The following is a 26613-nucleotide window of genomic DNA, read 5'->3' on the forward strand; positions in this document are numbered from 1 at the left end:
AAGGGCTTAAGATGATACCCATAGATAGCGGGGCGTGAGTTTCTTGACGAAAGCCTCTTCTAATGACCGGGATCTTTGAGTTGCGGGTGTGAAATCGGGAAAGCAAGCCGACGGCCGGAACAGGGTTGTTGACTCTCCTGGCAAGACCAAGAAATAGAAATCAATGGATGAAACTCAAGCGCAGGAAGAATAAAACTGAATTCATTGGGAATCATAACACCTAAGCTATCGTTTATATCTAAAATCAGTGTCCAATCCATTCTAAGCGTTGGCCACCTTGACCTCAGTTCGCTCGACGTGCTCAATCTCCAGCGCCTTGATCTCTGCAACAGGCGGCGTTGTCTCGCTGGGGTAGTAGTCGATCTTACCACCGGCCTGTATGATGTTTGAGCGGTCAAGGTGGTTACGGCCACGGGTATACGGGTCCATCTTCCAGTAATTGGCACACAGTTCTTCGATGATCTCATCGCGTTTAGCTTGCAGCGCCTTGATCTCTTCTTCCTTCTTCTCACCACTCGCCCCGGTCCATTGCGATGTAGACTGGAGTAATCTCTCTCCAATCTTAGCGCGCTCTGCCTGCAACGCGTCCCTTGTCGCCGTATCTTCCATGAGGGCATTCTCTCCCGGAACGGGCTCCTTGTACTCGTAATTGTAGTCCTCGTTACCACCCAGCTCCTTGGGCAGCTTGTCCATTTCGATGTAGTCGCCGAGATCATTCGGGGTGTATGTGAAGTGAACCTTGGATACGATCACCGGATCCATCCAGCCCTTGATAATCTTCCACATTCCTATCCCTGGTTAGTGGCACGGGCGTGATGTTTGGGTTACACGTGACACAGGATCTGAGCGCACCAGAGAATACCCAGGGGGCATTGTGAATGATCATATTTCCGAGGGACTCGGGGTAATTGTCCTGGAAACACTCGATGATGAATTTTACTGCAGCGTATTCCTACTACTGTGAGGTTATGTTTCTGTGTATGGGCCGGACGGTGGCATACCATATTTGAGATAGTGAACCCGGTCATGTCGAACAAGATAGTCTAAATCTACCGTTAGAAATAACTTTTATCAGGGGTATATATAGAGCATACCACTGTGTCAACTGGAGGGATAAGCAACAGTCGAGTGGTCTCGATGATGTGAAGGATGAATCGCTTGATCGACTCGTGGCTCTGGGCCGAGGGCTTGTGGAGCTTCACGCGCACAATCCCGATGGGACGGCCCTGTTTATCCTCGCCGTGCAAGTAGCACTTGCCCATGCGCATCTGAGAAAGGAAGCCATCGGCCTCCTTGGCCTGCTCGAGATTGGACTTGTCCCTGGTCTCGTAAAGAGCCCGCAGCTCAGTATTCATCAGGACCCTCTCCTCGACTTGAACCTGCTTCATCCGCCACAGCATCGCACGCAGCATCATGTTGAACGACTTGGCAACATCGAACTTCCGGGCGCGCAGGAAGCGCAGCACGAGACCGTCGGCGTGATCGTTCTTGGCTGTGCTCAAGAAGCCAGCGCGCAACTCATCGGCCGTGGTATCTACCAGAATCTCACGGATTGACTTGATCTCATTGGCACTCATACCAGTCTCCTTGAGGATCTGGGACAGCTGTGCAGTGAATGCCCCTTTCCCGCTGGCTGAGACCATGGTGTCAGTTCGTGTCAGCGATGCCTTCTCAGCCGTTCCGCTCTGGCCGTCGATGGGTTGCTCAGGAGCGCCCAGAGAGGCGGCGTCTAGCAGCACGAGCATGATATTCCACATCTGTTGGAGCTTTTCCTCCTGTTCCGGGGAGAGGTTTCCGAGCCATCCAGGCGGGATGTGACCGACGTAAGCCATTGTGAGTGTGAAGAACCGCAAAAGTTTCTAATAATAAGGAAGAATAAGATGAGGATAGGAAGTTCAAAGAGCAGAGAGGAAAGGGGGGCAGGATGAGGCAGCTTCCTGCCAGACCGCTGGGCGACGCAGGAGATTTAATTTAATCGTCAGCTGCATCTCTGCCCCTCGCATGCCGCCAGACAAAGCATATGAAATTCCTCGCTGCCAGGATCGACGGACCTCGGACTTCCAACGGCAAAACACCGTTAAGATTCGATGAAATCACCTTCTCAGGGGCGCTGAATCGAGAAAAGATCCAAGGACGCGCTAAGTCACTGAGTCGTCTCCTGGCAACCAGTGGCAGTCTCTCCTCATTATCCACTGCCTCTAATTTTTGTTGCCCAGGACCCTGCTGGGCCTGTTCTGTTGAACGCTGAGGACAAAAGGGAAATAAGTTAGGCGGCCAATAATGAATGGGTCTCTGGCAACAGTTTCGATCTTGGAGTCCCACGCCACGTTTATCCGGGGGAAATGATTGAGTGGAAATGGCGGGGTATTCTGCTTAATCCAGAGATGAGTCTCCATCCCTCTCCTTGGTAGCTGCTCAGGTCACTCACCTTTTTGTGGATGATTTACAGAATATAACGCTGTTTTGCATCTCACCCTCCGCTTTCGGATCCCGTTTGGCGCTTCTCGCGACTCCTTCCCGTTTAAATCGCCACAGGAGACGCCATCTCCAGGCCTTCTCTCCTTCGGCCCGAGTCACATATGGCTGACGCCCCTTGCGTAGTCCGCTTGACGTCGTTTTCGCCATCATGACCAGAAACAGGAGCAAGAATCGTGTCCAATCCAATTACAGAGTATCAATTAAGGTTGTCGCTGGCTAAACATCTCAGCCAACTGGTCCAAGCTTCAACCTCGGTGCCGTTACCAACAACACGTGCGCAGGTTCAGTGGGCAGGACAGACACACACCCGCTGAGGAGCCAAAGGCTTGGTTAGAGTCTATTCCTTGTGATCTTCGTGGCTAGCTCATTATCTGCCTGGCCATAGCAGGACACTATCTGCCAGAAGAATTGAGCGTGGCTTCCAGACCCTGCAGTTCGTCGAGCCTCAACACTGTGCATCTCCCCTTGCGACCTGTTCACTCTGCAGCGGGATAGTCTTGCCCGACGTGTTGTCGAATTCACGTATACCGGTACAGATGCGCGCCCCGACGAATTGGGAACCGTTGATCTCCCCAGTTCTAGCAAATAATGTGAGTATTCACTTTCTCCGGCCCAGCTTTTAGTCGGGCGTCCAAAGCGCTCAGCACTGGCCCTTTCTTGATGCGGGGATGATGGCTACCAAAGAATAATTCAGCGCCTCGCAAAAGTTACTCCCCAGGCTCAGCGGGACTTCCCAGTGCTTTTCTGCCTAGGGCATCAATGCACCCCTCGCGAACCCAGAGCAAAGTCAGTTGTATTGCTCTTTCCGTACCACATAGCAGAAAACGACTACTGCTTCTCCCATAGAAAAATAAAGTAGGAAACAAATCTCACATGAAACTATCCGTGTATGCTCGCATGCTTGCACCCCGAGGCTGCGGAAATACCCCGCCTCCGACGACTGCCTCCAAATCGCTCGCCCTGCTGCTCATCAACCTTGAAACTTCGCTTCACCCCGTGCCAGCCATTGAGATTTCGACGCCAAACACACCATGCAACTCTCGAAAATAAGCTTACGCTAGCCGCAGTAGCTAAGTTACCTTTCGGTCGGAATGGTTCGGAAAGCAGCTAGATCGTACGAATGTCCTCGGTGTTCGCGCCCATTCGCCCGCCTGGAACATCTTCAGCGCCACGAACGATCGCGTATCTGCCCACGATCATCTTTCTTTTCCGCCGTGTTGCTGACTTCACCTAGATACCAAAGAGAAGCCTTATTGCTGCGACAAGTGTCCAAAGTCCTTCACGCGAAAGTCGGTAACCAGATCTATCGCCGCGTAATCTGTGCTAACGTGCCATGGCTTCAGGGATCTGCTGGTGCGCCATGAGCGGCTCGCCCACAGTTCATCTCCAGTAACCAGAACTCCTGAATCGAACCCGACGACATCATCACAGCAAACCTTTGAAGGCCTTAATGTGCTGGCTTCCGCTGTAGCAGATCATCCGTTTCCCCCCACGGCCAGAGCCGACCCGAATCTCTTACATGCAGCTCAAGGCCCATTCCCGACGGCACCAGCCACGGAGCCAACTCCCTTTAGTGAGCCTTTCGGGTATGAAGGAGATGATTTCACGTCGTTCTTAGACAGTATACCTCTACCAAGTCATCCATATTCTCCGACTTACCAACCATTACCTCTCTTTCCCCCGCTCCAGTTTGACTCCGGATCAGAATATCCTTCGAATCTTGGTAACGACGGCGCTGCAGCACCGTATAGCTCTGTGCTTCCTCGCCATGGAACACAGCTGCCGTCGTTGCAACCTGAAGGATCCCAACTCCCGCACAGAACTCGACCACCTAATGTTCCAATTGCTGTGACGCCTCAATGTCGCGATCGAATTGTCAGCGAATTACGGCAATATGCCAACGTGGTTTCGGACCAAACCATTCCGTCTCGACACGCACTTTCACGGTGTCTGACGGGCTACTTCACGGGATACCACGACCATTATCCCTTTCTACACATCCCTACATTTAACATCGAATCCTGCCCGCTGCACCTGATCCTGTCCATGGCGGCTCTGGGCGCCCAATACTGCAGAGAACATGACACTAGTATGAGGCTTTTCCAGGTCGCCAAAGCTGTTACCTTGGAGCACATTCGATGTGACCTCCAATGGAATGGGAACCCCGACCGCAATTCGAAAATCGCCGCATCTAGGGACCAGAGCCAAGACATACTAGAAAGTGTCCAATCCCTACTGATGCTAACGTCGGTCTGTTCATGGTTCGAGCATAACCCGCCCCACTACGAGGCTCTCTACATGCGCAGTCTCATGGAGACATTGCTCAGAAAGGACGGATTGAACGAGCTTCCTTCCCAAGACGGATCATGGGAGGGCTGGATTCGGAACGAAAGCGCTAAAAGAACGAAGCTGATTGTGTTTTGTTTCTTTGGTATCCACACGATCGTATTTGATGTCCCGCCGATGATATTGGCCGAGGAGATTACGCTTGATTTACCCTGCACCGAAAATGAATGGACGGCCACTAGCGCAGATCAGTGGCTGGAAAGAAGACAGCATGGCCGCGGAAGCCCGAGAATTCAAGATTCTCTGAACTCCTTGTTTACTCGGGCTCCGGGTGCGGCTGGGCAATGGGAAAGCTTTACCTCTCTCGGCGGCTACGTCCTTATCTACGCCATCATCCAGAACATTTGGCTCATTCAGAAAGCATGCCGTGTTCCCGTGTCTAATAGCAGTTCGCTATCACCTACTCAGATCTCATCATTAGAACAAGCCTTGGAGAACTGGTGCCAGTGCTGGGAGCAAAACCAGGAATCTTCAATAGATCCCTTTAACCCTAATGGCCCGCTCTCCTTCACATCTACCGCTCTGCTGCGGCTGGCATACATCCGTCTGAACGCCGATTTCAGTTCCGCACGGCGCCTACAGACTTGGAACCCAGATGAGATTGCCCTGTCTCTCCGAAAGAATCTGTCGGTGCAACGAGGCGACCGGCTGACCCGTGCTGCATTGCATTGCGCCCATGCACTGAGCACACCCATCAAGCTAGGGATCAATTATGTTGCACGCACGCTGGTAGTCTCGTGGTCCAACCAATACGCTCTCTGCTCCTTTGAATGCGCCGTCCTACTCGCAAAGTGGCTTGAGATTGCCACCGTCCCCAACCCCTGGCCGAAATTGACTGAGCAAGAGACCAAGCTCCTCGAGTTCGTGCTCGAGATGGTTATGGAAGTCAATCACGGAGTGTCGCGGTCGTGGCTTTTGGCGAATAATACTCGCTTGAGTGCGGCTGTAACGCGGCTCTGGGCTCGATTATTCACGGCCGACTATATCTACGAGCTTGTCAATCTAATCGGCCGATCGCTCAACCGGTACGCGGATATCCTCGAGGGTGTCAGCATTTCCTGAGGGGCGTTTCCATTCACACTCGGGCACCAACGGCTGCTGTATTGGCTACCTGTGTGGCAACAGGAACCACCTGCTAGAGCCTCACGACCACTCGATACTCAGAAACCTGCCCCACAGGTTGCGAGGATACTCCCTTGGTAGATAAACCATAGCCGTTTGCGTGGCTGCTCGACTTCGTCTAAGACGAAGCCTACCAAACCTCAACCTTTAAACAACCCCAACCCAGTACATCGAGGGAGTAGATCGGGCCGCCGTACTTCAGATACCCGAGGCGCTGCGACGAGGGTGCGAGGATGCGAGGACGGGAAGACGTTTGATGCTTCGGATCAGCCGGCGAATAGTGGCATACTTAAGGTACGTTTCTATCGAAAGAGATTGTGTCTATAAATGGTCCTTGTCGTATCCATGTGTGACGAAACCCTAAGGAGCACATCCATTCAAGCTGAATATTTCGAGTCAAGCAGGATACCATTAGTACTAACATTAACCAGCATATTAAAATGTAGGAGATATCGAGACAATTACTTCGGCACGTTGAGAGTCAGATCAAAGACCACTTTCCCCCTTGCATGCCCACTTTCCAAGCGAGCATAGCCATGCTCAAACTGCTCCAACGACCAGACACTATCCACCACAGGCCAACATTTGCGCTGCTCAACCAACTTCGTGACCTCGCTCAAATCCTTCCCGCTTGGCGACATGATGAAGAACTTGACCGTTACATTGGGAAGCTCCAGCCCTGTTGGTTGCTTCTGATCCGGCGGCTGGACAATACCAACGATCACCCCGTTTTCTTTCAGGGACCACCATGCATCCTCGAGCGATTTCCCGCCGATGCAGTCGATGACCAGGTCGACTTTGTTTTGCTCTTTGCTTCCCCATGCCTTGAAGTCGGTGGTACGATAGTTCAGGACTTCACTTGCGCCTAGGCTCTTCACGAAGTCGATATTCTTCGGTCCGCAGGTTCCGACAATCTCTGCGCCGAGCAAATGTCCGATCTGGACTAGCCAGGCACCAACTCCTCCCGACGCAGCAGTGACGAGAACCCGCTTCCCCTTCCAGGCGTCACTCCCGAACTCGCCGATCCCAGCATGAGTGAACAATGCCTGCCAGGCCGTAATAGCAGAGAGAGGCGTTGCCGCACTCTCTGTCCAGGAGAGGTTCTTTGCCCGGTGCGCAAGCTCCTTGGTTGTTGCGAGTGTGTAGTCGCGGGCACAGCCGGGGCGCAAATAGCTTGTGCGCGCGTAGACCTCGTCGCCTGGCTTGAAGGGGGAGTCTGGTGGCGAGGAGACGACGATGCCGGCCATGTCATCGCAGGTGATTATTTCCTTTCCTGGGGTGGAGACCATCGTGGGCCAGCTGAGTTCGCCGGCGCATGGGGATGCGGCGTGGACGCGGATGAGGTGTTCGCCCTTGGAAGGGTTGGGTGTTGGAACTTCCCTATGAACGAGCGTGACTTCCATGGAGTTGGGGTCTGCTTGGAGCAGCGCGCGGATGGTGGCCGGGAGAGGTTCGGTGGTCATTTTGATCGATTGAGGTTGTTCAGGGACGTGAGACGAGAAATTGTTCGTAATTGTAGGAGTCGGTAGAATTGCTTGGTTGAGCAATGATGATGGTGTCGATGGTCTGGTGAAATCAACAAGGTATATATAGACGAGTCAATAAAAACATGAATCAAGGCCGTCTTCTGGAAGCGTGCTTACCTTCAGATCCCGATCCGGTAGACGGATATCGGAAGATGCAGAACTCATATTATTGCTTTTGATAGCATCGCCCGATCCAGGCCCCGATCTCAGAGATGGAGGTGGAATGACGTGCAGTAGCCGAGGGAGGCTCAATTCCCGCTGCCAAGCCCGGCATAGGCTATCAGGTTTCCACCCGCGAACACCACGGAATTCGCAGTTGGCGGGAGATTATCCATGCCGGATCATCGGCATCGAAGTTCCCTGAATTCCAGTTTCTTCTAATTGATCTTCTGCTGGTTGCTTATGTTCTTCCTCTGATAAGCGGGGCATGCGTCGGTCTGAATGAGGACGAGATTCGGCGCCTTCGGAACAGCTGCCGGGCTCAGATCATCCTGATATGTCTCTCACCAATGACACTTTCGCTGTTGATGCCTCACCGTCGTTCTTTCCTGATATGCCATCTATCGTTCTTGCCCTAATTGCGTTGCAAAGAGCCTCAGGCACTATGCCTTCCTAAAGCGGAAGCTCCCCACCTCGAAAAATTCTGCCGGCTATCTTCCCGGCGGTGAATGATTTTTGGTGATTGGCTCCGCGTCTCGATTTTTTTCTGTTCTTTTACTACCTCCCTGGTATTTGCCAGGAAGGCCGCCTCTGAGTCTCGATTTCGCCAAGATGAAGTATGTCCTTGTTTCCGGTGGTGTTATTTCTGGTGTCGGAAAGGGTATTATTGCCAGCAGCTGCGGGTTGCTCTTGAAAACTGCTGGTTTGTCAGTCTCGAGTATCAAGATCGATCCGTATCTGAACCCTGATGCCGGTCTTATGAACGTGAGTCGATCTGCCTGATGGCATTTCTTGTTGCATATGTCTCTGACTAACTCAATTGAAGCCCTTGGAGTTAGTCACCTGCTACCCTCTCCCCACAGCTACGTGACTGACGCGTCGAAAGGCATGGAGAATGCTTCGTCTTGGATGATGGGGGTGAAGCCGATTTGGATCTTGGAAACTACGAACGCTACCTCGGTGTGACTCTCGGGAGGGATAACAACATCACAACGGGAAAGATATACCAACATGTGATTGAGAAGGAGCGTCGGGGTGATTACTTGGGAAAGACGGGTTTGTGGATTAGCTTGTTTCAAATGCGTGGTAGATGAGCTGACGTTTATAGTGCAAATCGTTCCCCATCTCACCAATGAAATTCAGAACGTTAGTGTCATTAGTCATTAGTCGCGGCGTTTAAGCATTGTGTATTGACGGTGGATAGTGGGTTGAACGAGTTGCCAAGGTACCCATTGATGAATCTGGACGGGAACCTGACGTCTGCATCAGTATGTCCCTCCACGCCTGATGGTATATTTTTACTGACATGTCTTAGTCGAGGTAAGCCGACTGTGGGGGTGTGGATAAGCTATTGCTGACTGTGAACTTCGCGTTCAGCTTGGTGGAACGGGTAAGCAGATTGAACTCATACATGGCCTGAATTATCCTAATGACCCTGTTTCTAGTCGGAGATATCGAGAGCGCGCCGTTCGTTGAAGCTATGAGCCAGCTCCAGCGCCGTGTTGGCAAGGCGAACTTCCTCCAGATCCATGTCAGCTACGTCCCACTGATCGGCTCGGAGCAGAAGACCAAACCTACTCAGCGAGCGATCAGCGACGTGCGAAGCGGTGGTCTCAGGCCGGACCTAATTGCCTGCCGTTGCGAGACACCGCTGGAGGAGCTGACTATCCGCAAGATCGCAAACACCTGCCAGGTGGAGCGCGATCAGGTGGTCGGAGTCCACAACGTGTCTACAACCTATCAGGTACCTATTCTTCTCGAGAACCAAGGGTTTCTCAACACAATAAAGAACCTTCTCGAGATCAACACCTTGCACGTTGAACCTAAATATGCAGAAGAGGGCAAGATCATGTGGCAGAAGTGGCAGGGCCTGGCGCTGAGCCAAGACCATGTCTTTGACACAGTGTCAATCGTGCTAGTCGGCAAATACACCAGCTTGCATGACTCTTACCTTAGTGTAACAAAGGCCCTGGAACATGCGGCCATGCATTGCCAGAAAAAATTGAATCTGGTCTGGGTAGAGTCGACTCATCTGGAAGATGATCACCAGCAAGCAAACCCCGCCGAGTTCTACAAGGCTTGGCATGCGGTCTCAACCGCAGACGGAATCCTGGTACCTGTACGTCTGGTTCTACGGCTTCTTTGAACGTCACAGGCTGACTTCTGATTAGGGTGGTTTCGGTCAACGGGGCACTGAGGGGATGGTCAAGTCTGCAGAATGGGCTCGGACGAAGAATGTTCCCTTCCTTGGAATATGCCTGGGGCTGCAAGTGGCCGTGATTGAATACGCCCGCAATATCTGCGGAATGAGCAAGGCAGACAGTGCGGAGTTCAATGAAGAGTGTGAGCAGCCTGCTATTGTTTATATGCCGGAAATCGACAAAACGAAGATGGGAGGTACAATGCGACTTGGAAAGCGGCCTACCCTCTTCCAAGAGGGGACGGAGTGGTCGAAGTTCCGTAAGCTATATGGCGACAAGGCGCAGATCTGGGAACGTCACCGTCACCGCTACGAGGTGAACCCTGATCTGGTGGAGACGCTGGAGAAGGCCGGTCTGTCCTTTATTGGAAAGGACGAGTCCGGTAACCGCATGGAGATTATTGAGCTCAAAGACCACCGGTGGTATGTTGGCGTGCAGTTCCACCCGGAGTACCTGAGCCGAGTTATTACGCCAAGCAAGAGTTTCCTTGGATTCTTCGCGGCCGCCGCTGGCTGTCTCGACGAAATCACCGAGATCTTCCAGGGAGCGCATGACCTCAGCCATCTTGCGGTCCGGCTGAAGGTGAACTCAATTTAGACGGAGGCCCGTGGCATACCGTTGTGTTGTTTATATTCGATACTACTGATAGATCAGCCCGCCTTTGTTGGCCATACAAATAATGATACTCAGAAATGTGACGAAGATGATACAACAAAGTGCTTTCACATTTGTTTCAAAGATGTCTTCTAGCTCACTACACCCTTTCACATCCCTCTCCAAAGCTTTTGAGGATACAAAATGCGCTGTTTCAGAGGCTGATTGGAGTAAAGGAATCTATTCTTGACTTCTTGACGGGTGACAACCCTCGACGCCAGATAAGTACTGTCGATGTATTCATTTGAGTTTCCATAATGTGTCTTTTCACTCTATTTCCAACTGCCTCCCCTGCCTTAACGTCTTCACAATGGCCGATCCTGATGCGCCTGAGCCTAGCCTAGCCAAGCCGCAAGAACCAGCCGTCAACAGACTCCCCTTTGAAATATGGGACCAGGTGTTGAAGGAGATTATTGGTACCGACCAGCTCCTAGATGCACACCCTCACCTCTTCGGCTCGTTCCCAGCCCAGATATGCCGCGTGAATCGTCGCTGGAACCGGCTCTTCACGCCCATTCTCTACCATCGGTACGATTTCGATGGCCGCCCGCACCAATTCAAATCCCTCTGGCGTTTTCTGCGTACCCTAGTCACCCGCCCCGACCTGGCGGAGGGTGTTCGCGAATCAACCATGTTAACCGCCCGGCTTGCCGAATACTATCTGGCGCGAGAGACTCCCTCATTCCGCGAGAGCCTTCTCAGCCTTTACACCGAGAACCGGGTGGCTCTGGAGCAGGCCATGCGTCAGGCTCGGTTTGACTCGACTGCGCTGGAGGGCGGTGATCTATCAAAGGCCGCACAGCATTATCTGTATTTTGCCCTCTATGGCAACAATTTCCAGTCCGAGAAGAGAGTCTGGGAGGACTATCTGTGCCCACTGGTGGCCTTAGTCCTTGCGCATTGCCCAAACCTCGTCCGATTGAGTCTGCACACTGGGATTCGTGATGCGTTTCTCGCACGAATCCTACACTTTGCCATTGAACGCCGCGCTACTGCGGAGCAGGTTCCCGGAATCGCCTTCCAAAAGCTGGAAAAACTCTACGTCTCCCCAAGCAACTGCCTCGACCGGTATGCTGGTCAGCTTCGTGTCATACCTTACAGCCAGACCAGCTTGGACCGATATCGCCGCTACCACCATCTTCCTCGTTTGAAGGAGTTTGTGATTCTCAACGGGTCGATATCTGAGGGTGCAATCAAGCGCCCAACGCCCTTCGAGCAGCTCGCGTTGCCGAGAATTAATAACTTCCTACCCCAGATCGAGCCGCTCTTCAGGATGTCATCGGGGCTTCGACATCTCTCCTTTAGTAGCAGATATCAGAAGGGGCCTCAGTTCCATCGTTCTTTTTGGCCCACGCTCAATCACTTGAAGGATACACTTGAATACCTCGACTTCTATGAGGAGCACTACGACCACATGCCTGGCCAGAAGAAGTACTTCCCCGACCTCCAGGAGCTGTCCTTTTGTCCTCCGTTAGCGGAATTCACCAAACTGCGGTACCTAGCCACTACTCCGTTGCTGCTTCTCGGCCACCGGTGCAAGCACGAGACGCCAGACAAGTTGCGGAGCCACCTCCCTCCCAATCTCGAGTCCCTTGGTTTCTACACCTATCGGACAGACTGGCTGGCTAGCCACATTCCTTACTTTGAGATCGAGCTGGAAGCGATCGTCTTAGACGCCATACCACGCAGGAAACTCAGCTCCATTTGCTTGGACTTCGATAATCGCCTGCCGCTGGGGAAGATGCGCCATGCCGCCACCGAGCACGGCATCACTTTCCGCACCGACGGCAGCTCCTGCATGCTGTACGCTGGCCGAGAGAGCCCCTTTGCCGAGGCATCCCGTGGGGGTATTACTATCTCTGCGCTCGCGGAAACTCTGCTGAGCAGAAAGACAGCTGAGATCATCCCAAGGTGTATGACTGTGCAGTCTGTCAAGGGGAAATTAGACATAGCCCATTCTTTTGCTCCGAAGAGGAAGCGGGAGATTGCGCTTCTCAAGAATGCGCAGTTTGGGGGAGCGAGCAAACGCGCGCGGCCGAGTTAGAGGTGGTGTCGTCTTCGGTGGGACTGGTCTTTGTATAGCCTGGTGATCCTTATGTTGGATGCACGGGTTGTTTCTCTTTGTTTCTTCTGAGGGGAAATCCTATTGGAGCTTGATGTCTTTGATAGACTAGAATTGAGATGTTTCATCTGAGGATTGCATCAGCTGTTCCGCCGTCCATACACTGTTCGTCGTATTTCTTCTTACCTGCTCGACTTGTTCCCAAACGGGAAGTGCTTGTATTCTTCCAAGGTTCAGTCCTTCACCTGCACCTACCTTTATATCTCGCCTCTAATAACTGTGTCAGAGACAAAGCCCCCGGGTAGAAGAATTGAGGGCAAATGAACCGTCGATCTGACAATCTCGCCCTCCAGATCTGCAGATATCTTCCTGCAAAGTATTTGACTGCTGACTGCCTTCATCCGGACAATGCGTCACCTGCGCCGCATTGTCTGCGTGGGAACCCACCCCCGACCTCCCTCCACGGCCGCGCAGGAAACGAAACGAAACTTGGTGCGAGATCGAGATCGATTCTCGAATCTCGCGGCAGTAGCTAAGGAATCTCTTTCTCGTCCGAAGTCTGTTACTGTGACGCAAATCCAGCGCCGGATACGGATATACCTCATAGAATCCCCAGTGCAAGGAATTGTTTGGTACGAAGTCTACAATAGGTACCAAGGGAAGGAAGACCTGCGATCTGATGGAAAAAGGTTATCTATTCGCATCTCGAGACTAAGTAAAAAACAGAGAAAACCCAGCTAGTTGAATAGGCCCCCTGTGACTGTAAGATATCATCGAGGATACGATACGCTCTGCTTGAGTGAGATAAATAACAGTGATAGTGCAAAAAAGATAACAACTTTACGTCCTCAGGAGGGAGGTTTATTGTGAATGTTGAATGGACTATCCAAGACACATCCAGTTCAAGAACGACCAACGCGATCAACACTTGTGTCCATGCAAAACAGCCCTCCAGTGATCCGGGTGATCAAGCTGCCCCGAAAGCCTCCCATTTTTAGGTGCGCACTCATTGAGCATGACCTGCACCGCATCGGCGATGTTATTGTAGGAGGGGAGACTGCGGCGCTTGTTCGTCTGCATCATCACCATCTGTGTTAGTACACTCCCCATCAGGATGGATGGACGAGTCAACTTGGATATACGTACATCATTACACCAGTTAATACAGACGTCCTGATCGCACCAGACCTTCCCGCATTTCCACGGACCAACGGTGGGTCGTCCGGTGCGCTTCCTTAGGGCAAAGACGCCCTGGAAGATGGGGAAGTATCTGGCGGGCTTGCCGACGTAGCAGTGGAGCGTGTGTTTGATCGAGACTTCGTCGGTTGAGGGGTCGATCCAGGGTTCTTCGGTGTCAAAGGAGAGATCTGGGAGGGCGTCGGACTTGGCTGGTACTTCGGGGAGAGTGGTGTTTAGGAGAGGTCCGGTGGTGTTGAGGGTAGTGGGGATGGGGATCTGGGGGTTGGTTGTTAGTGAGTTTGATTAAGAACTGGGAGGACGTACCCCGGTAGACATGGAGGCTAGGAAAGTGAGCCATATGGCGGGAGTGAGGATGTTGAGGGTAGAGAGATGCATGATGTAAGTGATGCTGGTTTTTGAGAGACGATATTCTGGGAAAGTAGAGAGCGGAGAGAAGCAGAGAAGGAAGATTGAGAAGGCGAGAGAAGGGGGGGGGGGAAGAGGAAGAGAGAAGACAGTCGAGATATTTATACCTGGAAATGCCAACATTCTCAGCTTGAGGTGAATAGACAGTGAAGATGGGAGTGACGATGTTGCCGAAGAAGGATATCTAAGCCTCTCACGGTGAATTCCACGATTTGCTGACGTTAAGGTAAGAGCGTAGATCGATGCTATTGATTAGAATTCCTACTCTTCAGACTGCACAGAGAGATGAGACTTGGTGTGGATTCACTGCAGCTTGTTCGATAGCGTGGCATACAAGAAATCGTCGATGGATGTTAAATCCTCGCAACAAACTTCAGACAATAAATGACCAACATCCATCGACCTAATAACCCTCCTCCCCGTACTGCACAAGTACCCTTCACTGGTCATAGTGGTCCAGTTCGCCGGCGACTTTGTCGAACATAACTGACTTAGGGCACTCATTGACGATGAGCTGGGCGCCGTCGGCGATGTTATTCCAGGAGGGAAGGGTAAAGCGTTTGTTGTTCCGCAAGCTGGAGCTGGGAGTCCGGGGGAGGGGCGCTACAACTATATGTCTGATTAGTACAGTCCGTCAACAAGGGGGAAGCATACCACGATAACCAGGAGGACGACCAACATGACAAGGACTGGGATAATGAGAAGGCCCATGGTGGGTAAGAGGTTGGCTAGACTGTTGATTAAGGTAGACTTGCCTTCACGCTGCCTAATCAGAAATCTAGGACCTCCAAGTGATTAACTATCGAGGGACATTGAGGGCATGACGTCTAGGCTATGAGCTGGGTCATTTCAAAGGGTATCTCCGTTCATCCGTCAAGCCTTCATTGCTTGGACACTCTTGTCAAGCTCCTGATTCTCTATCTTCCTATCTCTTCATCAATCAACTCCCCCGGTCTCCCACTCGGACATACCTCCCTCCCAGGGTCAACAGGCAAGTCCTCCCCAAGCCTCCCTCCAAACCTCCCCAAAACATCCCGAATACCCTCATAGCAAGCCCCAAACCTAACAACCTTTAGTTTCCCAGCCCCAGCACTAAAATCAATCATCGTCGAACTCGCCCTCCCACCGATAGACCCAGTCGCAGACCCAAAAACCCTCACCCCATAATCAACAACCACATCCGCCGCACCCAACACCTCCCCCTCGATATCCTCAACGCGCGTCTTCGTCCCATGCCCGGAGAGATTCGCACTAGACCCCCAGACCAACACGCCCCTCTCCGTCGCAAGGCGCACCAGTTCCTCCTGGAACGGGCCGCCGCCTACTAATATCGCCATCGTCCCGTCGTCCGACGTACACCCATCGAGAATCTCGCCCGCTACGCCCTTCAAAAGGTCATGGTCGGGATTATACGGGGCCACGACGCCCAGCGGCAGGCCCTGAGTCTCGGTGATCATCTCGATAAGGTCTGCGTGCGATGGCGATGGCGAGGACGAGGACGAGGACGAGGACGATGCGGGGAGGACGTGCAGCGCTCTATGCAGGGCGAAGGACCCGATTAGGGCTTGTCTTTTGTGTGGCGGGCGGTTCTTGGCGGCGTTTATGCGGGCCAGGGCGGAGGGGGTGCAGCCGATTATGCCGTAGCCGAGGGAGGTGGGGATTATGGCGGTGCCATTGTTGAGGAGGGCGGTTAGGACGGTGGAGGGGTCGGTTTTGAGGTTTGGGAAGTTGGGAGGAGGTGGTGGTGGTGGTGGTAGTTCGGACATTGTCTCTACAGCAAGTGATGTCGATGGTGTGGCTGATTTGAGGAAGCAAGATAGTAAATTGCAGGTAACTATTTACTTGAAGAAGATTAGAAGGTTAAATAGCTAGCTATACACAACGGATTGTTCTTTCGTGCTGTACAACTGGGAACTGTGTCGTACACTACACAGACGGATACTCGCAGCCACAGGCCTAGTTGTTCGGTCCATTCAGGATCCACGAGAGATTGAACCGGCGCCACAGAATAGTCCGGTACGAGCCGCCGTTGCTCCCATCATTGAAGAAATCGCTCTCCACAAGCGCACCGATGTGATAGTCGCCCGTCTTCACCATACTCGAGTACCCACCCTGGTATCCCGAGTTCGGAACGGGGGCGTCGTCCAGCTCGCGGCCGTAGTTGTATTTCGCGGCGTCGTCGTCATAGGTCACACGGACGCGCATGCTGCGCCGGGACTTCGCATCCGCGGCGTTCATGAAGATCGTCCGGTTCAGGTCTTCGCCGCGGTTATAGCTCAGAATCGAGGCCTCGCATCCCGGGTCCGGGAGCCCCGTGTCCTGCGTGAACTCGCCAAAGCCGTCTTCGATACTGCCGTAGGAGATGATGCGGTACCCGCCGGACTTGCGGTCGTTGCGTTGGAGCTGGCCGTTGGGGAGCTCGACGATCGTACCCTCCGACCCGCCACCTGGGACCTGCTGTGCTGTCCACTCGCGCTTGCCGGGCTCGCCGCGGCCGATGAGGTTGCGTTCCTGGGCGGGGACGACGAGCTCGCCGGTTGAGACGCGGATGCCGATGCCGGGGCCGACGGCGTCCCAGGCTTGGCCCTCGGGGGTCAGGGTCTTGGTGAAATCTTCGGGCTCGGACCAGGTCTCGCCGTCGTCCGTGCTGTAGGTGAGGAAGAGGTGGCGGCGGCCTTCCCAGGTTGAGTCGATAGGCTGCGTCGGGGTGCCGTCGTGCAGCGGGAGGCCGGTCTGCGAGTAGCTGCCGTTATTCCAGCTCATCCAGAGGTAGATTGTGCCATCGTCATCAACGACGGGGGCAGGGTTCCCCCACGTGCCGTCGCCGGCGCCGATAACCTCTTGCAGACCCTCCCAGTCGTCAATGGTCTTGCCCTCGCCGGCGGTGGACTTGGTGCGCTTGTAGACGAGGTTGATGTCGCCGAAGTCGCGGTCGTTGTGGCGGCGGCCCTCGGCGAAGGCGATCAGGCGGCCGGACTTGGTGCGGACGACAGCGGGGATGCGGAAGGAGTGGAAGCCGATGCCTGTGGAGAGTTTGTCGGCCCCGTCCATGTTCGCGCTGCGGAAGAGCGCGAACTCAGCGTGCGACTGAGCCTTGTCGGCGGCTGGGTCGTCGACGTTGGCGAAGGCCGCCGTGGCCAGGAGGGGGAGGAGCTTCAAGAAGCGCATCTTGATGCGGAGAGAAGGAGAGGGAATGGATTGTCGATGGTGTTGATGATCTGGGGGACAGATCTTCGCGAGCTTTATACAAAGTCACGCATATTGAAGCCGTTTTTGGAAGCTGCTGTTCGCGAGCTCATCGACCGTTCAGAACAGCAGAATCGCCCACGTGGGAGTCGATTGACAAGGGGCCGCGATCAGGGGCCGCCGTCTGCACTATGCTGACTCTGCCGGTGTTTTGAAGCTCGTATCCAGAAATGGCCACGATCAACGTGTTCTCTCGCATGTGTGAGATTCCCGACGAACCCGACGGTGATCGACATCCGCAACACGAGATCTATTTATACTCCGGACAACAACGTCGTACTCTGCGGCCGCCATGGTGCTTGGCTGTCGCGTCGCATATTGTGAATGGCCCCTTTGTCGAGTCCGGGGGACACCGCCACAGACCTTGCATGAGCAAGTGAAATGATCCTGTCTGCAGCGAGGAAAGGGCTCAAACGAGTGCAACTTCAGCCCTGTGGCGTCTGCGTTTTGAAGCTCGGGGGTTTCTGTGCTGAGTTCCATGTGAAGGACCACGAAGAGAGCCTGGGATATTTCCGGCATTGAGCATTAACTATTGTTATGCAGACTGAATAAGCAACCCTCAGTTCTCGACACCTCAGCCTTAGTGCCTGAGGCGTAAGCGTAAGCGTATCCTCGTCGAGGATGCTTCACACAGTATCAACGTATGGAAAGCGAAGCGCATACGTCGAGTCAGTAGGTCTTCACGACCAATATAAATACCGTCAAGTAATCAACCTATTCACCCATCCCCAACATCATCCCATTGAATAAAATACCTGCAGTGCACCCCCTCACTCTTCCAATCCCTCCACAATGCACCTCTTCAAAACCACCTCCCTGGGCTGCCTCCTCGCCCTCACCCTCACAACCCCCTCCTCAGCCTACGTCGTCACCGTCTACTCCAACCCAGACTGCACCGGCACCGCCCGCGACATCAACGTCTACGACAACACCTGCCACGCGCCCGCAAACCCGGGCTTCGCAGCCTTCAAGGTGAAGACCTACGGCAGCGCACACCAGTACGCGCACTTCTACGAGCCCGGCAGCTGTGGCGATCTCTTCAATGGCCACGAGTGGTGGGCTGATGGCGGGAGCGATACGTTCTTGGCTGATGGGAGGTGTATTTCACGGGGGGTGGTCTGGAATGCCCTTTCGTCGTACTGGGGTGTGGGTCGTAAACACTAACCCTATGACTGCTGGGAGATAGGGGGTGACGGATGCTGGATTCTACTGTGTACTTCGACGTGTACTTTGGCTTGGTTGCTACGAATTGGGTATCTAGCAATATGACACCTATATATCCTTCTCGACTGGTGATTCTTTTATCAAGCAATGCAGCTCATCTTATAGATGTTTGGACTGACAGACTAATGACCGCCACTATCACCTACGGATCACTCACCCACCCCCCATCCACCACATAGCTGCTCCCTGTCACCCCGCTTGCCTCGTCACTCACCAGAAACACAATGACTTTGGCAACCTCCTCCGGAACCAAATCCCGTTGCAGGCTCTGATTCGCAAACACATGGGCCCGGTACTCCTCCGTGAGAACCTCCGCCCGCTGTCTTTCCGTCGCAATAGCCCCCGGCATAACACTATTGACGCGGATATTCGACGGCCCAAACTCCTTGCTCTGCGTCTTCGTCAGCCCCATGATCGCCGCCTTGCAAGCGCCGTAGACAACCGTATCCCCGGCCGGGATCCGCCAGGTAATAGAACCCAGGTTCACGATGCTCCCGCCGCCGATGGATTTCATCGCGGGAACAAAGGCCTGCGTGAGGAAAAACACATGTCGCAGGTTGACGTTGAGATTGGACTCCCAGTCGGCCGGTGTAACCGCTTCCGTCTCCAGTCGCGCGATCTTCCCCGTCCCGGCGGCGTTGTTGATGAGCACATGGACGGGGCCGTGCTCTTCTAGGATCTTAGATGCTGTTGCTCGGAGCTGGTCGAGATCTGTCACGTCGCATTTGTAAAAGATGGGTGCTTTGGTGGCGGAGGAGCCACCACCCTGGGCTTCAAGGTCTTTGGATCGTGAAACGACACGGTCGATGGTCTTCTCTGCCGCGTCCTCGGATATATCGAGGAAAAGGACCTGGCTGCCCTGCAGGGCGAGGAGCTCGACGGTTGCTGCGCCGATCCCCTCAGCGCCGCCAGATACAACTGCAGTTTTGCCGTGAAGGCTGGGGTAAATCGCGGGGCGTGTGGGTGGCATGTCTTGAATCAGAGCTCGAGACTAAATTTGGGATGAGATGTAGTGGAACGAACGGAGATGATGTGTTGAGCTCTTTCTTCGGTCGCGTTGGGGCGTGCGGGGTCTCGGGATTTGTCCGATCTGCGCGCAGTTCATCGGGACGCCGGCGATGAGCTTCGACCGTGAGTCATTCCCGAAAATGAAGGATTTGTCATACTCCTCACAGTTGTCTGTCTGTCTCTCATGACTCACTCGTCAGGTTGGGTTGGATCGGTAATTTCCTGAAAGGGAAATCTGCAAGACAGTCCTGGAGCCTGAGCGCGGGGAATCATTCGCCGGCATGATCGGGTCTAACCTAAGATGGCTAGGAGGCAGTAGATCCATTCCCTGAACAGCCTTGGACGTGTTTGCATTCTTTGCTCTGAGCTCCGCCGTCTCCCGAGTTGTTCTTCATGGCTCTTCCTTTGGATAGCGAGCTGCAGAGATGGGGCACCCTCCAGAGCGAGTTATAGGGCGGCAGATGAATGACGAATCCCTAGTGGGCGGGTTCGGCGGTACCAGGGCCGAAAATTGACACGGACAGTTGGTAGGCCATGTAGCGAAAGCTGCTAGTGTTGAAAGGAAAGCATATCAAGTGCAAACCCAGGCATGGGAAGTTTGGCAGAGCGGTCATCACCTGGACGGTGCGGATGGGCAGGTGGGAAGACGAAACTTGAGTTGTCTGCGGGGCATCTGCGCTCAACGCCAAAACGGATCATCAATACTATTGGGCATTTCGGAAGACTTGACAACAAGGCCCAGTTCCACCGGCTGGCTGCCAAATTTCCCCTCCACTTGCGAATTTGCGGTGTTGCGCCGCTCCAGGGCTCCAGATTCTTATCCTCCAGGCGCAGTCGTTTCGAATGCACCACTGGAGAATGGGAAGAACTTTTGGGAACGCGAAGTTCGGATCTTGCAGTTCAAAGCCATATTCACTAGGATCGGAAAATGTTCTCAATTGTACAGAAACGTTGCTATAAGTGCGATCTACAAGCCTGAAGCCATTACCCTTGGTTCACGGGCGATTAAGGCCTTGAATCCCTTCAATGCATACCCCCCTCACTCCTCCGGAGCTGCCTCTATGTACCCGAGGTCCACCAACACATCGGTCAGAGTCTTCGGCTCGAAGGGGGCATAGTCGGCTTCGCAGACGGTATCAGGCTCAGGAAGAGTCCCGTCCTGGAAGTAGCTTCGAATCGCGTTGATCGTGCACGACGAGCCCTGCGACAGCGTTGTGTGCTACACAAACACGTTCTGCGTTAGTTTCTAGAAAAACAAGACAACAGACGGGGAAGATCGTACCCCGAACCCCCCATGTTCAAGCACGACACTGCCCTCAAACCCGGCGGAGATATTCTGTGCCGAGCGCAGCGGCGTCGCAGGGTCGAACGTGTTCCCAATCACAAGCAGCGGGTGACGAGTCGCGGCCGTGAAATTCCCCTCGTACCTCGCATTCGCCTCGATGCGCCAGTGCTGGCAGATCATGGCTTGGATGTGTCCGGAGGAGCCGAGGAGGCGGCTCTCGTCCTCGAGGGCCTCGAAGACGGGCGCCATCTCCTCAAGACTCTGCTCGGGCACGCGCTTGTCGCCGCACAGGATTGCGAAGGAGGATTCGTCGGGGGACTGGGTGAGATCGAGGCCGGATTCGACGAAGGCGTCGTAAACGTCTGCGAATGCGGCCGCGTCCTGCGAGAGAAGGCCCTCGAGGGCCGTCGCGAGGGCAGGGTAGAACTGCGGCGAGTACAGCGAGAAGCGGATGAAAGTTTGCACGAGACTCGAGTCGATCAGTAGATCGCCTTGCGAGAGGGGTTCCTCGCGGAGGTCTTCGAGGAGGTTGTAGACATCCTTTTCGAGGTCCTCTGGGTAGACTCTGCGGGAACCCAGGGCGCAGAGGTCGGGGGCTTTCAAGCATTCCTCGACGAAGCCGGAGAACGTTCTGTCCGAGTCTGCCCAGGCTTCGACGTCGCTGCATTGGTTAGCTTAGCTGTATATTCCCGTTACTCTTTCCGTGGACGGGAACGCACTATCCATTGAAATACTCATGCGGGTTCAGCACCCCATCGAGAATGAGACGGTCAACCCGGTCTGGAAACATAGCAGCAAAGGTCGCCCCAAGCACAGTTCCATACGAGGTGCCATAATACCGGAGCAGCCCGTCGTCCTCGATGGCATCAACAATCTGCAACAGATCCCTCGCCGCAAACGCAGTGCCGATCAGCGAACCTCGCTGCCGGAAACCGGGGAAGTTGAAGCACTGATCCTCGACCACCTGGGTTTGGCCCCAGACACGGCCCAGCGCGAGCTCGTCGTCGCGGCTGGGGATGACGCTGCTCGGTTCGCCGACGAACGTGGCTCGCTCGGCGGTTGTATTGAAGCAGCTGGCTGTGAGGGTGTTTGCCGTTCCTCTGCCTCCCGGTCAGGTGGGGGGTTCTCTGTGGGTTGTTGTGGAGGCTTACCGAGGGTCATTCGCAACGAGGTCGTATTCTCCTCCTGTGATGCTGTGACTTGTCAGCGGCTGCGGTCGACGAGAAGAAAGAGAGAGCTCACGCAAGGAGAGTCTGCGCCGTCCCAGCCAGAGTAAGTCGGGCCTCGAGTCCCGGTCCACCAAAGTTGAACAGGATAGTTCCCTTCTTGGGCTGCTTGACGGCGGGCACTCTCAGAAGCTGCAGATCCAGAGTAGCCCTGGAGTTGGGCTTTGTGTAATCCAGCGGGACGGTGAAGTTGGCACATTGGACGCTGGGAAGGTCGATCTCGCATGCACCCCAGGAGACGCCGTCTGTTCGTGGATAGTGAGGCATTGCGAGTGTCCGGGAGAGGCCGCCGAGGAGCAGGACGGCCTGCGATATGGTGCGGATGCAGGGCATTTTAGCAGTTCGATTTGCGAGGCTTTTATTTTTCTTGCCTTTGCTGTAGAAGTTGGATGCTCGAAGAAGTTGAATGACCGTTTCTCACGGGTGTTGTAAAGCAATATATACCACAATTCCTTCCCCTGACTCGGGCTTCATTCCCAATTGTTCGGACATAGTTGTACAACGATCGGCCCCATGCACAGCCCTGGAGCCCTGGCGGAATTTCCTGTTTGGGAACCAATTCGCGCGCGGTAGGGCTAGGCATCGCGTTTCCGGGCGGCCCCGTAGCCAATGAAGCCCCATGGCCCCCAGGAGTCCGGGAGGTTAGAATGATCGCGGAACGGGGAAATAGCTCGAAGGGGGTTGGCAGCCCGGCATGAGCTGAAGACAGCGGTTGAGCTTAGAGGCACTTTGGGGGATTGTGATTGGCTCCGCGGGCTTGGCTGACCGTTTGGGGAGTCGGTTGGATGATCATGAATCCATCATTAGATCCATGGATATTGGGTTATGATGGTGATCTGCCTCGTGCAGGCTGGCAGACTCCGCCACAGTTGGCATCTTTGCTACCGGTGGACCGTATTTATGGCTCGCTCGCTTGCGAGTCTATTTCGATCGGCCACGTGCCTGTCTCAGGTACTGAGTTTATTGCGTGGTGTTCTTGTAATCGGAGATTACTCGATGTGTTAGGGCTGATGTGCATTGACACGCATTTCCATTCAATTCAAAGTACAAGTCTAGTAAGAAACAACAAGCTAAATGCTCAAACCCATCAACTGACAATATAAAACCTTCTTCCCCCCTAAGACTTCGACCCCCCCGTCCGATGAAACGCCGACCCAAACAACGAAAAGATATTATTCACCCGCAACCACATACAATAGAACAGCGTCATCCCCGTAACAACAATCTCGTCCCGTGCCGCCTCGCTCAGCGTCCCCTCGGCCTCACTATCGGCAAACTCAATATACCCAATCTTCTTCACCCCCCATATCTTCGCGCGATACCGCGCCACAGCCCGCTGCCGCTCGTCCACACAGACAAAATCCCAGTTCGTAAACCCCGACGAACTCGTCCACGTCAACGTCACGGGCTTGTGCGGGTCCTCCGAGAACGCGTACGACTGGTGCGTGTACAGCGTCTTGAAGCGCTTCTGCGCGACTAGCGTGCCCTTGCGGCCCGCGACTTCGAAGTCTGCGTTTATCCGGACCGCGTGTAGGGTCCCTGTCCCGATTGTGCGGTTCTCCGAGGGTCGTGTGAAGACGAGGTGTGGTGATTTTATGGCGTTCCAGTCGACGATATAGAGGGGTTGTTGTTCGGGTGAGGGGCTGTCGGCGTATGTGATTAAGCCTTTGAATTTCTTCCAGGAGAAGTCGACTTGGAGGAGGGTTGGGTTGGTCGACATTGCAAGAGAGGATTAGGATTAGGATTAGGATTTTATTTGGAGAGTTAGAACTTCGAAGTAAGGGAAGGCGGATTGAGAGATTGTTTGCAGATGGATCAATGCGAGAATTGCCCTTGGGGGAAGGAAGTATATATGCGAATCGGGCGCGGCGGTCCCTCGTCGTCGGGGTCATTCACGCTAAACCACTTTTAGGGAGAAGTGCCGCCCGTCCAATCACAGGCTCTTCCGCGTTTACAGCCCTCCAAGGCTTTGGGGGCTGCTTGCTGATCCTTTTCTGCGGGAGGGTCGAGATGATTGGCTGCTGCGTCGCCCGCTCCGCCCTTCAGCTGCGGTGGGGCCGGCTCAGCCTCGGGCCAAGAAGTTGGAAGGCTTCTCGCCAGGAAAGGGTGAACCTCTGAGGTCTCTTCTGTGCGACGAAGAAGTCTCTTCAAAGTGGCAAGGCGTGGACGGTGATTCATGTGTGGTCGCCAGGGTACTTGGAAACTATTCCGCGAGACGGTTAAAAGTTTGAAAAGAGACATCCAATTTCAACGGCATGTTTGTTTGATATAGGCAACACACAAAATCTATAAAAGCTTCTGTCCCTACACCCCCGCATAAGTCGCATGCTCCACAGACCTCACCAACCACCCATCATCCGCCCTCCCCCGCCAATGCAGCGGAAACAGCCGCCGCGGCATCTCCTCAATGTCATCAAGGCTTAAATCCTGGTGGAAGAAATCCGACCGGTACTCCGCCAGCGCCCTCTCAATTTCCCACCGCAACGATCGATTGTGCGTGTCCGCGACCGCGACCACTCCCATCCACGCGAGGATCAGGCAGAGGAGGACGTACCCGGCGCCGAGGGGGCGGTAGATCGCGGCGCGCTCTGCGAGCCTGACGATCTCGGTCCCCAGGTACGAGGCGTCGGCGCGGAGTCGGGCATCTCCGCCGCCGAGGCCCGTGATGACGAAGCTGAAGTATAGGGCGACGATCATGGCGAGGCCGTAGGTGCGTTGGAAGTGGGCGTGCTGGAGCGAGGGCTTGGGGGTGGGTTTGCCTGTGCGTGTCTGACTGAGGGTTTCGAGCGCCGCGAGTCGCGCCTGGAAGTCATCGCAGAGGTGTCGGATGGAGGTGTACTCTGTGCGGAGTTCGTTGCAGAGATCGTGGATTTCGGGCGCTTGTTGCTCGTGGGCTCTTGCGCGGTGGAGGATGGGGGGGATCTTGGCCATGCAGAGGAGCAGGGCGCTTTCGGGGGAGGTTCCGTCGAGATCGTTTGTGATGAGCTGCGACCATTCGTCTGGGGTGAATGTGATTCTTTGGTTGAGAATGCCTTCGAAGAGCTGTACCTCAGATGTTCAGTCGGAGATTCCGTTTTAGGATTGAGGGGACTCACGACAGGTCCGCGCAGGGACATCATGATGATCCGTTCAAAGTCATCTCTCGGCTTGCAGGACTTGCGGGCCTTGAGGATCTTCGCTGCCCCCTCACAGTGTCCGGTCCACTGCTCACCCCCGGAACCAAGCAGATTCTCGAGTCGTCAGATCAGTGCAACCTATGGACTGAATCACTCACCTACCTGCACGAGCAACAGAATAGACACAGCGCACAGCGTCTCCGACGAACTCGACTTGCGCACATCAGCGAGACAATCCCGCAACGCAGCCAGCGAGCGCGAGTACTTCGTCAGCGCAGCGACCGAGATCTCCCTCCGCGCACAGAACGACCGGTGCGTCGTGACCAGGGCATCCACAGCCGAGTCCAGCGCCTCGTTCTTCCCCAGCCGCGCCGGCACCATGGCCAGGTACCCGCCATACGCCCAGGCCAGGTGGTACCGGAGGTCCGTGCCCGGCCTGAACGTCGTGACCAGGGCCTCAGCGAGGGCGAGGGTGGAACTCCTCGGCGCGGGAGCGAGGACCGCCACGCCGTCGCGGTACGTTACCGGTCGCATGGCTTCTATTTGCAGCATGGGCTCGCGCTTTCGCGGCGCGTGCGGGTTGTACTCGTCCATGAACTTGAATCGCTGCGCGCCCGAGCCGACGCACTCGATTCCGAGGCGCGTGCATCGTGAACAGCTGGGTCGGGTTTGGTCGCACTGCGCGAGATGTGAGACGCGAGTCGCGAGTCAGCGGGCTGCCATTGTGCCATACCTTCTTCTTCGACTCGCGACAGGCATTGCATGCCTTGCCAACGGGTGCACCGGGCATTGCAAACAAACTGGATATTCTTTCTCGGTGGGGTTGACCCCATGAGGGCCGTTTTGTATCATCTCAGCCAAGCTGTGAAGCTGAACGGCAGACTCAGCCGCCCCTCGCCAACGCTTGGCGAGGCGCAGCCAAGCTCAGCTGCTCAGGCATGAGGCGTTGACAACCCAGGATAACTACAAGATGAGCCCTCGGTGGAGTGGCGAAGTTTAGAGGTGTCTATCAACCAGGCACAAGTGAAAGAACTAAATTAGGGCTGAAAGGGGAGCCCAAGGACGATGCCAAATAACAGGTAGCCTGGCCCGCTTAACCTGAATCTCTCCTCCCCCCACGACCATCGAGCGACAAACGGTGTTGATCCAATCTAGTGTACGACCTGGGATAGCTCACTCCTTCTCGAGATGTCCGCACGTCGTGGTGGCCCCGCCTCAATGACGGACAAGCAGGCTGTTCTCGAGCCGACCCGCATGCAGACATGACGTGTCCACGACAATCTCTCTCCATGACGGCAGCGATGCATTTGCATGTGCATGGAGCTAATCTCGTCCGAGGAACTCGATATTTGTCT

The 26613-nt window shown here is 54.5% G+C and overlaps 13 protein-coding genes across 13 annotated transcripts; 4 read left to right on the plus strand and 9 right to left on the minus strand.

Annotated features, from left to right (window-relative positions):
• Positions 1–186: 186 nt before the first annotated feature.
• BJX67DRAFT_40549 (CRAL-TRIO domain-containing protein) lies at positions 187–1926 on the minus strand. Its single transcript, XM_071034947.1, has 4 exons — positions 1095–1926; positions 1002–1043; positions 853–952; positions 187–788 (listed from the first exon to the last, which is right to left on the minus strand). The coding sequence occupies exons 1-4, from the start codon at positions 1830–1832 to the stop codon at positions 262–264; spliced, it is 1407 nt and encodes a 468-aa protein (XP_070887873.1). The 5' UTR covers positions 1833–1926; the 3' UTR covers positions 187–261.
• A 1533-nt stretch (positions 1927–3459) lies between these two features.
• BJX67DRAFT_40582 (transcription factor domain-containing protein) lies at positions 3460–6147 on the plus strand. Its single transcript, XM_071034948.1, has 3 exons — positions 3460–3660; positions 3713–3767; positions 3822–6147. Exons 1-3 carry the CDS (start codon positions 3570–3572, stop codon positions 5884–5886), a joined length of 2211 nt encoding a protein of 736 aa, XP_070887874.1. The 5' UTR covers positions 3460–3569; the 3' UTR covers positions 5887–6147.
• A 260-nt stretch (positions 6148–6407) lies between these two features.
• On the minus strand, positions 6408–7409 carry BJX67DRAFT_371208 (NADP-dependent oxidoreductase; the record flags this gene model as incomplete). Its single annotated transcript, XM_071031051.1, has 1 exon — positions 6408–7409. The coding sequence occupies one exon, from the start codon at positions 7407–7409 to the stop codon at positions 6408–6410; it is 1002 nt and encodes a 333-aa protein (XP_070887875.1).
• Positions 7410–8243: 834 nt separating this feature from the next.
• On the plus strand, positions 8244–10429 carry BJX67DRAFT_379832 (putative CTP synthase; the record flags this gene model as incomplete). Its single annotated transcript, XM_071032661.1, has 9 exons — positions 8244–8396; positions 8458–8465; positions 8518–8687; positions 8740–8777; positions 8836–8856; positions 8901–8921; positions 9009–9021; positions 9077–9750; positions 9803–10429. The coding sequence occupies 9 exons, from the start codon at positions 8244–8246 to the stop codon at positions 10427–10429; spliced, it is 1725 nt and encodes a 574-aa protein (XP_070887876.1).
• A 390-nt stretch (positions 10430–10819) lies between these two features.
• BJX67DRAFT_349496 (uncharacterized protein) lies at positions 10820–12639 on the plus strand. Its single transcript, XM_071028757.1, has one exon. It carries the CDS (start codon positions 11118–11120, stop codon positions 12528–12530), a length of 1413 nt encoding a protein of 470 aa, XP_070887877.1. The 5' UTR covers positions 10820–11117; the 3' UTR covers positions 12531–12639.
• Positions 12640–13469: 830 nt separating this feature from the next.
• Positions 13470–14123, minus strand: BJX67DRAFT_379834 (uncharacterized protein; the record flags this gene model as incomplete). Its single annotated transcript, XM_071032662.1, has 3 exons — positions 13470–13622; positions 13695–14003; positions 14052–14123. 3 exons carry the CDS (start codon positions 14121–14123, stop codon positions 13470–13472), a joined length of 534 nt encoding a protein of 177 aa, XP_070887878.1.
• A 469-nt stretch (positions 14124–14592) lies between these two features.
• Positions 14593–15919, minus strand: BJX67DRAFT_379835 (uncharacterized protein; the record flags this gene model as incomplete). The annotated part of the gene is made up of 3 exons (XM_071032663.1): positions 14593–14770; positions 14833–14915; positions 15125–15919. The coding sequence occupies 3 exons, from the start codon at positions 15917–15919 to the stop codon at positions 14593–14595; spliced, it is 1056 nt and encodes a 351-aa protein (XP_070887879.1).
• A 65-nt stretch (positions 15920–15984) lies between these two features.
• Positions 15985–17321, minus strand: BJX67DRAFT_387285 (putative extracellular sialidase/neuraminidase; the record flags this gene model as incomplete). The annotated part of the gene is made up of 1 exon (XM_071034198.1): positions 15985–17321. One exon carries the CDS (start codon positions 17319–17321, stop codon positions 16110–16112), a length of 1212 nt encoding a protein of 403 aa, XP_070887880.1. The 3' UTR covers positions 15985–16109.
• Positions 17322–18046: 725 nt separating this feature from the next.
• On the plus strand, positions 18047–18664 carry BJX67DRAFT_40676 (uncharacterized protein). Its single transcript, XM_071034949.1, has one exon. The coding sequence runs from the start codon at positions 18192–18194 to the stop codon at positions 18561–18563; it is 372 nt and encodes a 123-aa protein (XP_070887881.1). The 5' UTR covers positions 18047–18191; the 3' UTR covers positions 18564–18664.
• Positions 18665–19907, minus strand: BJX67DRAFT_40689 (SDR family NAD(P)-dependent oxidoreductase). Its single transcript, XM_071034950.1, has one exon. It carries the CDS (start codon positions 19591–19593, stop codon positions 18766–18768), a length of 828 nt encoding a protein of 275 aa, XP_070887882.1. The 5' UTR covers positions 19594–19907; the 3' UTR covers positions 18665–18765.
• A 763-nt stretch (positions 19908–20670) lies between these two features.
• On the minus strand, positions 20671–22475 carry BJX67DRAFT_379839 (alpha/beta hydrolase; the record flags this gene model as incomplete). Its single annotated transcript, XM_071032664.1, has 5 exons — positions 20671–20850; positions 20914–21577; positions 21636–22016; positions 22068–22109; positions 22159–22475. 5 exons carry the CDS (start codon positions 22473–22475, stop codon positions 20671–20673), a joined length of 1584 nt encoding a protein of 527 aa, XP_070887883.1.
• Positions 22476–23259: 784 nt separating this feature from the next.
• On the minus strand, positions 23260–23862 carry BJX67DRAFT_379840 (uncharacterized protein; the record flags this gene model as incomplete). Its single annotated transcript, XM_071032665.1, has 1 exon — positions 23260–23862. One exon carries the CDS (start codon positions 23860–23862, stop codon positions 23260–23262), a length of 603 nt encoding a protein of 200 aa, XP_070887884.1.
• A 252-nt stretch (positions 23863–24114) lies between these two features.
• On the minus strand, positions 24115–26092 carry BJX67DRAFT_349505 (Zn(II)2Cys6 transcription factor domain-containing protein). Its single transcript, XM_071028758.1, has 4 exons — positions 25992–26092; positions 25421–25936; positions 25238–25372; positions 24115–25184 (listed from the first exon to the last, which is right to left on the minus strand). The coding sequence occupies exons 1-4, from the start codon at positions 26046–26048 to the stop codon at positions 24447–24449; spliced, it is 1446 nt and encodes a 481-aa protein (XP_070887885.1). The 5' UTR covers positions 26049–26092; the 3' UTR covers positions 24115–24446.
• Positions 26093–26613: the final 521 nt, after the last annotated feature.

This window comes from Aspergillus lucknowensis, assembly GCF_044049455.1.
Source record: "Aspergillus lucknowensis strain CBS 449.75 chromosome Unknown BJX67scaffold_12, whole genome shotgun sequence".
Taxonomy (NCBI): Eukaryota; Fungi; Ascomycota; class Eurotiomycetes; order Eurotiales; family Aspergillaceae; genus Aspergillus; species Aspergillus lucknowensis.

Bases quoted from the DNA above. Each gene is read 5' to 3' on its own strand.
- BJX67DRAFT_40689 (XM_071034950.1), bottom strand. From the start codon at position 19,593: ATGCCACCCACACGCCCCGCGATTTACCCCAGCCTTCACGGCAAAACT.
- BJX67DRAFT_349505 (XM_071028758.1), bottom strand. From the start codon at position 26,048: ATGCCCGGTGCACCCGTTGGCAAGGCATGCAATGCCTGTCGCGAGTCG. The intron at 25,937-25,991 runs GTATGGCACAAT...CATCTCGCGCAG, and splicing joins GTCGCGAGTCGAAGAAGAAG to TGCGACCAAACCCGACCCAG. The intron at 25,185-25,237 runs GTGAGTCCCCTC...TCTGAGGTACAG, and splicing joins TGTCCCTGCGCGGACCTGTC to CTCTTCGAAGGCATTCTCAA.
- BJX67DRAFT_40549 (XM_071034947.1), bottom strand. From the start codon at position 1,832: ATGGCTTACGTCGGTCACATCCCGCCTGGATGGCTCGGAAACCTCTCC. The intron at 1,044-1,094 runs GTATGCTCTATA...CGGTAGATTTAG, and splicing joins TCCCTCCAGTTGACACAGTG to ACTATCTTGTTCGACATGAC. The intron at 789-852 runs GTGCGCTCAGAT...AACCAGGGATAG, and splicing joins TGCCCCCTGGGTATTCTCTG to GAATGTGGAAGATTATCAAG.
- BJX67DRAFT_40676 (XM_071034949.1), top strand. From the start codon at position 18,192: ATGCACCTCTTCAAAACCACCTCCCTGGGCTGCCTCCTCGCCCTCACC.
- BJX67DRAFT_40582 (XM_071034948.1), top strand. From the start codon at position 3,570: ATGGTTCGGAAAGCAGCTAGATCGTACGAATGTCCTCGGTGTTCGCGC. The intron at 3,661-3,712 runs GTATCTGCCCAC...GACTTCACCTAG, and splicing joins TCAGCGCCACGAACGATCGC to ATACCAAAGAGAAGCCTTAT. The intron at 3,768-3,821 runs GTCGGTAACCAG...CCATGGCTTCAG, and splicing joins CCAAAGTCCTTCACGCGAAA to GGATCTGCTGGTGCGCCATG.
- BJX67DRAFT_349496 (XM_071028757.1), top strand. From the start codon at position 11,118: ATGTTAACCGCCCGGCTTGCCGAATACTATCTGGCGCGAGAGACTCCC.